The 10,042-nt window shown below is 44.1% G+C and overlaps 1 protein-coding gene across 1 annotated transcript; it reads right to left on the bottom strand.

Moving 5' to 3' along the window:
- Positions 1-5,090: 5,090 nt before the first annotated feature.
- LOC126962355 (60S ribosomal protein L37-like) lies at positions 5,091-5,472 on the bottom strand. The gene has a single exon (XM_050803191.1). It carries the CDS (start codon positions 5,437-5,439, stop codon positions 5,146-5,148), a length of 294 nt encoding a protein of 97 aa, XP_050659148.1. The 5' UTR covers positions 5,440-5,472; the 3' UTR covers positions 5,091-5,145.
- Positions 5,473-10,042: the final 4,570 nt, after the last annotated feature.

The following is a 10,042-nucleotide window of genomic DNA, read 5'->3' as shown; positions in this document are numbered from 1 at the left end:
CCAAATCACACCATCACAGACCAAAGAACCAAAGCACTGGCCACAGGGATGTTGTCAGGACATGCATCATGGGGCCTTTGAGGCGATCCTAAAAGACCGGCTGCATTTTGGCAGGTAGGGCAGAGGACTGGGTGCAGAATCAAGGAGGGCAAAATCTGAGCAAATGGATTGCAAATGAGCCAACCCCAGGGAAAAGCAATTCAAGGAACTTTCTCTGCCACCTATCCTACGGCGGACAAGATGATCAAGCTCTTTTTCTGAGACTATGATGGTGGATGTGAAAAGGGTCTGGGATATACTAGGTTTGCAATAAATGTCAGTTTCCCCTCTTACTATGCCCAGGGGTTGGGGAGTCATAGAAAGAACATAGACATGGAGTATTCTATTTCTTCTAAGTAGGTCTGGCTCTGACAAACTCTTTAGACTGATTGCATTTCCACAAGAGTGATGTCACAATCTTCTCCTTGCTGGGGATAAACCCCCTCTGCTATAATCAAAGAATCACAGTGTTTCAGGACTAAGAGTGGCCCCAGCTCTCCCAAGACTCTCCTCTTCAGAGTTAGACAGGAGAGGACAGGTAACTGATTCCTGATCACACAGCTAGTTGCTCAGAAGTAACTAATTTATGATTACACAGCTAGCTGCTGGCACCCTGAGAACTATACTAGGTGATTCAAATGTGGGTGCATGCAAATGATGGCCACCAGGGTAAGGGAAAGGTCATTTGAGGGAATGATGCCCTCCCGCCTTGCCCTTTACCCCACAAACCCCCTCCCTCACAGCATCCCTTAATGGCTATGGTTAGGAAAGTCAGCTGTCAGTGACACTTGGGTCATGGCTGGTTCTTTCTCCTGCAAACAGCACCTCTTTGGGATTTCTGGGTTCATAGATAGTCAAAGAATAAGATGCATAGTAGAATACTAGATTACTTGACTATCTGTGGGCTTGATTTTCCATGTGACATCCACTTAATCAGACTATTCAGTGCTCTGGAATCTGCTATTTACTGATTATGCCTCATTTAAAATCATTTTCTCCACTGACATCTACCAGACTGAATTCAAGCCCCTGGAGAGGCAGTTCCCCGGGTGGAGGCATATCGAATGTCTCTGGGGAGTCTAATATTTTACCTACTTGCATAAACTATTGTGAGTGACTTTTTTGAAGCGGCTTTCTCAGGAGTGGGAAGAAAAGAAGCTGGCTAACAGTGGGATCTCAAATACCACCAGGCACAACTGAGAGACTGTCCTGAACAATGAAGGAGGAATAGAGCTGGAAAGAGGGTCAGGCAGTGAAGTGTGGAGTGGCTGGGGTGTAAGCATCCCTGACACAGAGAAAGGAGAAACACCCACGGAGTCAGGGGAAGGCCTGACGCTTTGCCATCTGGCAGACCTGGGTGTGAATGTAGCCCCACTTACCAGCAGGTGGCCTTTGAGAGTGACTTAACCCCTTTGAAGTTTCTGTTTCTTTCTTTATACAAATGAGGCCAATGATTCTGCACACCGAGTTGTCAGGAGGGTGAGTAGAACTGAGCCTGGCATGTAGTAGGTGTTTCACTGAGCTGGCACCCTGCCTTCCATGTTAAAGCAGATGACACCATTTACCAGCCTTGGCTCCATTAGCCTGGAAGGTGGATTGATTGCCAGGAAAATGCCTCAGTTCTCCAAAGCCTCTTGAATAATTATCTCATGGGCTTTGTCAGAGCAAATGAGGTCTTGCCATACTGTTTCCAAAGAAGCAAACCAGGGATGCATTAGAGGCCCATTTTGTTCAAGAGACCTTCTTGTACCACCAGACATCAGAGTAATGGGGAAACTAGGTTTGGAGTTAGACTATGAACTGGATTCTTGGGGAAACTTTCCCAGCTTGGATAATGATGAGAGCTAATGTCTTCACAGCACCACCATGTGCCAGGCCTGTCCTGAGTACTTTATGCCTGTAACTCACGCGCTCATCTCCAATTGTAGAGAAGTCTTGAAGTAGATACCATTATTATCTGTGTTTTGCAGATCAAGCAACTGAAGCACAGAGAGGCTGAATCACTTGCCCACAGTCAGTCCAGGACATGAACCCAGACTACTTGGTTCCACAGGTCATGAGTGCAGCCGCTGTGCCACACTGCCTTCCAGTGCCTCAAAGAGAACAGGTTAAGTGACCCAGATTGGACAAATCTGAGGGTTCAGCCCAGCACTCTGGACTTCTATGCTATCTGAGGACTGCCAAGGATTTCAGTGCCAGGGAATAAGCCCAGACCCTCTTTTCTCCAGGAAGAATGGGGGTCCAGGAATGAGTGCTGTGGTCCCTGCACCCTCCAGGGTCTGTTGCCCACGTGCCCTTTCAACATCAGCTCTCCGCCTTTGCCAAAGCAATTTGATGGCTATGTTTTTAGGGAGGAAACGGAGGCACAGGGAAAGTGGTAGTCAAAGGTTAAATCCATTTAGAGCCAGCATTTTCTGCCTTCTAACTCTTAGGTCTCTTATAGGTCTTGTATTCAGTGTATTTCTTTGTTTATTTGATGAGGCAGTTCAGTATGACCAGTGCACCCTTGGGGAGGCACTTCTTCCTCCTCTGTAGGTAGAGAATATGGCAGCCACATCACAGGTGACTGGAGGGAACTGAGTTGAGTAAGGTTCTACATACCACATCCCTAGGACAATGCACCACAGCAAGAATTTAATGAGTGGTAGTCCTTTTTGGATGGTGTTTATTTGTATCATAAATAAATTTAGTCATGCACGAACCATATTCAATGAGTCTGCGGGATGAGTGAGATCATTCATAGGAAGTCATCATCGGTTCAGATCAGCTCCACTGGGAATGACAGAGAAGGAAGTAGTAGTGAATAAAACGTCCAAGCTAAATCCCTCCAAACAATGAGCTGAAATCCAGAGCTGAAGGTGTATTTCTAGTTCATGGCAGGCTGAATCAATTTGGCATATTGGCTATATTTCACAATCCAGATACCCAAATGTGAAAAGAAAATATTCTCTAATTGAACCATTTTCTTCTCAACCTTCCACTCCAACTGTGGCAGGATAGTAGGCAAGAAAAGAAAACTCAGCCACTTGAAGGTTTCCCTGAAGGTTTCCAGTCGTTTCAGCCCTCCTCTCTTCCCTAAGCCACATCTACGTTCTTGTGGGGCAGGGTGATGTCAGAGATGGGGGTCGAGCCTCTACGTCATTTGGGAAGGTGTTTCCCGTTCCCACCAACTTTTGACCATAGTGGCATCTCTGGTGAGGGCCACTGCATGGTTTTGCTCTGATAATCAGCCTCTGTCCCCTTTGGTATCTGTTGAGACAGCTGGGTCCTTCACTGGCCATGGGCTTGCAGAATCTACAGGCTACTTCCAATAGCCAAGACCTTAAGACACTCCAATTTGCACGTGCACATACACCATGCACACACACATCAAGCACACACACATATGTATCCCCTTTGGTGTTGGTCCAAGGAGAGGGGCAAGGGGGCAGGGCCTGGACTCCCTTCCATACATTCTTCCTGCCTCCATCTGGTCATCTACCATCATCTCTTTCCATGACTAAGAGGAGTGGCCTTTGGCTGAATATTCTGTTCAACCTATTGCTTATGCTAGGACTTGGGCCTTTGTAACCTCAAAATCCAGAATTGAATATTACTGTATTATTTCTTTTTGTATTTTAACTTGGGGCTTCTTTCTTTTAAGATAAGGAGCCAAGCTGTGGTTTTCTTGAGGATGTGTTTTATTTTCAGAGGGGCACCACCAAGATGATGTAAATAAGGGGAATGTTAATGTGCACACACGCACGCAGGTGTTCACACACACACACACACAACCACTCTAAACTTCATATATCAGTCCTCGCCATTGGCAAAAGGTTGCACCACAAGGCTCAGATGTGCCAGTGAGGCAGTGCTGAATATTCCTTTATTTCCAAATAAAGAAGTCAAGGGCCAGAGGATCAGGCTCTGTACCCAGCAGACCTGGAGGTGGAAAAGATGGCTCTGCAGCATGGTGGCCCACCAGCAGTGGAAAGAGCCACAAAGGTGGCTGCGTTGCAATGAGCACCATTTAGAAGAACATGAGCTTAGGAGCAGACGGCAGGTCTGCGAGCACATTTCTGAGAAGAAGCTGTGCTTGCAAGATTGTGACAGCTTCTTCCCCCTCCTTCCCAGCAGTGAAAACAATTATTCTTCACATTAGTCTCCCTCAGTTCAGACCCTCATCCATCTCTATCCAAATGGCCTGAGATGAACAGTCCAAAGAGCTTCTTTAAAAGCCTCCATCAGCACAAACGTGCCAACGCCAGGAATGGCTGCTTCTCCTTCTTGGAGGTCAGGCCTTCCTGTCTGCAGAATTATGGCCTCCCCCGGGCTGGCCTGAGCTGTGGCCTTTGCCCATGGCCATGGCTGTGCATGAGACCTTCCCGTCCCCTCTGAGTCTTTTCCCGAGTCAGCTCGCATCCCTTCAAGGTTGCTAATGGCCGCCCTTTATTCACTCCGGCAGCACATTTAGTCTCCTCAGAGCTGGCGCCTTGACCTTTCTCTGTCTTTATTGTCCTGTCAAATGGTTTTGGTGGAGCAAAGTACAATTTACTCAAATCACTGTAGAAAGGAATCAGAAAAGCATCTGTAAAGTTGGTTGACTAATTGTGCTCCTTCCTTTCTATTCTATGAGCAGCTGAAGTGAAGCTGTGTGTGTGTGAGGGAGGAGGGGTGCGAATCTCAGGCCCACCCTCCTGTTACCATGTCTTGCAGGTGGGCAAGGTAATGATGGTAACCAATGACCTGCAAGTAAGATGGCGCAGGATAACTGCCTCTGTGAGCTTCCTGGAGTCTAAATCTTATCCTAACCCAACTGGGACTGTATTCTAACAGGTTTTGAATGTCTTGTCAAAAAAAAAAAAAAAAAAAAAAAAAATCTATCTATAATGTCATTTGTATTTATACTGAAATAATTAAAAATAACATTGCTGGGTTTAAAGTTGTCAAACAGGGAATGTCGAGGGCTGCCACATGGGCATGTTCACTTCTTGGTGGCTGCTGTAACAAATTATCACAAACCTAGTGGCTTAAAACAATAGAGATGTGTTCTTATTTTTATTTTTATTTTATTTTTTTTATTTTTTAAAACCAGAACATTTATTGCATGACTAATCGCTGACATTCTTAAGATGAACTAGATGCTGCAACAGCTGCCCTCTTGGGTTTAGGTGTTGTTCCTTCACGGAATCCATGCCTGAATCTGCGGTATACAATTTTTAGGTGCCTCATTCGACCAGTTGCGGTGGTATTTCGTCTTTTAGCCTTGGCACTCCAGTTATACTTTCTCTTGCGCTTGGCAGGGTAGCCACATTTGCCACAGGTCGACTTCTGAAGGTGGTAGGCCTTAGAGCCACAGCGGCGGCACGATGTGTGCGTCTTATTACGACACTTTCCAAACGATGACGTTCCCTTCGTCATATGGCTTCTGCCGAGATGTGTTCTTTTATAGCTCTGGAGGCCAGAGGTCCAAAATGAGTGGTACATGGCTAAAATTAAATTACTGGCAGGTCTTGTTCCTTCTAGAAACTCCAGAGGAAAATTGATTCTGGTTCCTTCTAGAAACTCCAGAGGAGAATCCATCCTGTAGCCTCTCTGGTGGCTGATGACATTTCTTGGCCGATACTGTCCTCACTCCAGTCTTTGCCTCTGTTGTCGCATTGCCTTCTCCTCCTCTGTAGTCAGTCAAATCTTCCTCTGCTTCACTCACAAAGACACTTGTGATCACATTTAGGGCCCAAGTGGATAACCCAGGGTAACCTTCCCATCCTCATATCCTTACCTTAATCACATTTACAAAGTCTGTTTTGCCATATCTGCTAACATCCACAGGTTCCTGGGATTAGGACATGAATATTTGTCCTAATATTCCATCTGTCATAGTGAGGGGCCAGTTTCAGCTTGGACTCTATTCAGAAAGTCATGCTTCCTGCCAAAGGGAGTGGAAGACACATGTGCCCTTTGTCTCGGCACCCAGAGAATACTAAAATGGTCAAAGTGCCAGTAGACAGGGGACATAGCTGCAGGGTCACCCAAGTGCACCACAACCATTCCCTGGGTTAGCAGTAATATAAACAGCCAGTATTTTGCAGAACATTTTGGAGAGAAAAGTAGTGGTCGCCAAAACAGGTGACATTCCCAGTCTAAGTGATGAGGAATTTTAAGACTGCACAGACACTGATGGGTTGCCCACCCTAAAGCCATTTCCACTTATCTTGCTAACGTAATCTTGATTTTCCCAAGTTGCAGTGTGCTCAGCCCAGGAAACAACTCCTTTGGATCATACTTTGAATAGAGAGGGTCTAGACTGATCCCATTCCCCCTTGCCAGAAGATTCACTGGTCTAGGGTAAGCATGTGGCTCAGTCTCAGCTCATGAAAGCTGAGAGAGGATATGCTGAAGGGCAGGTGGGCTTCTGAAGATTTCCCTTCCTGATGAAACACAAGAGGGTTTTAAAGAGAAAGCAAGATCGCCCCTTCCCTGCCTTCTTGCTTTGCACAGTCATGTGAGGAGGTAAGGCCCGGAGCCATGGCGGCCATCTTGTGACTGAGATGCACACATTGGTGGATAAAAGCCAATCCACTGAGGGTGAGAAGCAGAGCAGGGAAACACCTTTGAAACATCAAAACAATCTCAGGACTGCCCACTGCCATACTGTCTTGTTAAGTGAACTATAAATTCCTTATGGCTCATTCCACTACTACTCAAATTGTCTGTTATTTGTAGCTCAATGTACCCTAAGTGATGAAACAAACATAAGGTCCTCAGAAGGAACCAACAAAACAGGGACAAGGCACAGAAAACTGGAGTTCAGATGCAGCCTCCTGGATACCAAAGACCCACCCCCATTCTTCCCAGCGAAGAGGAACCTTACATTGCTGTCCGAACCCCAGTGCATGGCAGTGTATCACTAAGCATCTTCCTGAGGAGTTACTATATGGCGATGTGCCTAGAGCACTCACTCTTGAGTTTGTAACAGAATCTTAAGAATCCTTTAATCATCTTCAAATGTCACAAACTCAACATTCCCTTCAAGTGCCATGATACCTGAATTGGGTAGATGCTATCGATAATAGTTAGGACTCTGATGCTTACACTGAACTACTAAACTAGGTAAGTCTCATTTCCTCAGCCCCTCCATTTAGAGATACTCCGGCGTGTCCTTTTTGGGATACTTATTTCAGTCTGGTTATATCAGGTCTCCTGCACGTACCTTCCAAATCAGAGGGATGTCCCTCAGCTCCACACATCACAGCAATCAACCACACGATTAATTAATCTTGAGTGTAACTTAAGCTACTTTAAAGCAAATTCCAGGCAAACAGACATAAAATACCTATCTTTCTTGCTGAATTGCTTGTTTCAATTCCCTCATTGATATCAGACTTAATTATGCAATATCTTAGAAATACACAAACATCTGCGATTTTATTTCAGAGCGTATTTGAAAGACAAAGATTTCAATGCCCTGTGTGGTTTCAGGCACATGATGGATCTTACTGAGGCTGAGGTGGGGGGAAAAAAGAAGAAGAAATAAACCAAACTCCCTTATTCAGGTGAAATAGAATTCAAGCTATGTCGAATAATCTAAGGAGGACGACACTGACTCATTTCACAATGTAGATTCTAGGTCCTATACTGATTTTTCTTTTAAGGAATGCACCTTTAAAAAGTCACCTCCTCTGTTGGGACATGGTTAAAGTATGTCTGTACCACTGATTAGCTACATAACTTTTAATCTAGGAGGTTACTAATTTGTCTGACAACTCCCTGACCATCCGACTCTGTCCTTCTTTTTTCTGAGTCAGCACACTCACTCTTAGAGAAGCCTGCATCTTGCAGAGCTGTCACTTCTATCAAACACAATGCCCTCAGGGTTTATGCTCATCATTAAAGAAAAAAAAAACTTGTTAGAGTATTAGCCAGACCCAGTACAGCGCCGTTAAATTAATTTTAGAAATGTATCTAGGTCAGACATCTATCTGCATGTTGCATACAAACACACCAGCTAGTTACTTAGTATTTGCATGTTTCTAGGCTGTTAGGGCCATGCTTGATGGAGAATTACCCTTTATTTTGGCCCCAGATGGAAAAATGGTTGTTCCTGTTCAATATAACCATAAAGTAATTGTGGTATTTCTTCTGAAAGTTGGCCACCGCAAAATATTTCCAATAATCTTTTTAGAAGACTGTTTCTACAGGGCATCAACATTCCTGTCTCTGTTAACTAGCAATTTTTATACAGAATCGTTTGATGCCCAAATAATTTATGAATCCTCCACATCTCATTTTATCTTCTGTGTGGAAAGAATGTGTTTCATAAAATCCCTTTAGAGGTAACGAAGTTTCAACACAAAGCTGAGATGATGAAGTTACAATATATAGTCCTTTGGCTACCCAAATTGAGCTTCACTGAGAAATAAGAATTTAGTATTTTGGTGCTGGTGGATAAAGAATATTTAAAGTATGTATGATGCAGAGGATCTGTATGAGAAAAGATAAAATCTCTGAGAAGAGTCTTCAATACCCATGTTCTTTCAATATGCTAGGATGCCAACCCAAGCATAACCAAAGGAGACCAAAAATATTACAGAAGGAAACCTTTTGACCTTGCACATCACATTCCTAGGATGACTCATGTGCCATTTTAAGAACATGTATTTCTTGTGGAATTGAATGAAGCTGACAGGTCCTCACAGTCTTCTCAGAGCTATTTCATAAAAGCCATGGCAATGCAGGTAAGCACAATAGCATTATCACCAGCTGAGAATTCAGACAGAATCTGCCAGTATGTCCTGAAAAAGGCCCTTGTTAGACAAATGAGGAAACCAAGGTTGGGACAAAAAAAAAAAAAAAAAAAAAAAGTAACCTACCTAGTCCCACAAGCATGCTTTAACTGAAAAGTGCTGTGTGTGAATTCCTGTTAGTATGCAATCTGTATAAAGAAGACCTCCATGCTTAGATAGTGTTTATGATAGCAACACTAGAGTTCTAGGAAGGAATGTTAATGCCTTTCATAACAACTTGTACTGTGACTTGACCCGATACATATACTATCTAGAGGACACATGATAACTGGTGCTTTGTTTCTCCAAAGCTTAAGAGTCGGGGAAAAGCTGGGTAAATGACAGCAGAAGACACGGTCCACTGCTCAGTAAGCCCAAGGAGTAGAGAAGGGAGGTGTGCTTAACACTATCCAAGGTAAGTACTAACAAAGCACAAGTGTCACTAGATTGGACTATTGTGCTGATGACTTTTTGCACTGGACTGAAACAAGCATTGCAACTACAGCCTAGAGATCTGAAAATCCCAGCGACGTGGAATACGGACGAAATGATGGCATCAAGATGTAATAGCAAGTCACTTTTGATTAGATCACTAGCACTTGTGACCCAATGATGTGACATGATTAGGTCTGAAGCCAGCCCAGGAACACGCACAGTGATGACTGTGTGATTCACCAGGCTGACTCATGGGCATGGTGGGTCACGGGCAACTGAAAGTCTAAGACTTCCTGAAGCTGGAGAGAGCTAGAGCTCATTTACCTTCACATGGGAGACCGAGGACAACTTGAAAAATGAAGGGTGCCCATTAGAAAAGGGAGACTATGTCTTGGATTAAAAAGGTTTCTGTCATTGGAAAATATGATAAAGGAATGGTGGTCAGAGTTTCTGACATCATTTTTTCTGACACTGTATGAAGGTTGTATGTTAATCACAGCAGGTTTGGGGGAAGCAACACATGGTGGATTTTTCCCCTGTCTGCACTTGCTAGCCATGTGAGCTTAGACAGGTCAATGCTCTAAGCCTCAGTATAATGGGGACTCTAATATTCTTCTTTTACCGGTTGTGGGAGGATTAAATAACATGGCATGGTGTGTAGCCCATAGTAGGTGCTACCAAATACTCGAACTTTCAGAAGATGCATTTCACTACAGGGTCATCTTTTGACTTGATTGCATGTCTACTAATTAATTTTATGTCCACTAATGAATTTTAAGGGCAAATGTAAATGCAATTAAATA

The sequence above is a fragment of the Macaca thibetana genome, chromosome 9 (assembly GCF_024542745.1).
Source record: "Macaca thibetana thibetana isolate TM-01 chromosome 9, ASM2454274v1, whole genome shotgun sequence".
Lineage (NCBI taxonomy): Eukaryota > Metazoa > Chordata > Mammalia > Primates > Cercopithecidae > Macaca > Macaca thibetana.
The sequence above is the reverse complement of the archived record's forward strand: the minus strand, read 5'-3'. Positions and strand labels throughout refer to the sequence as shown.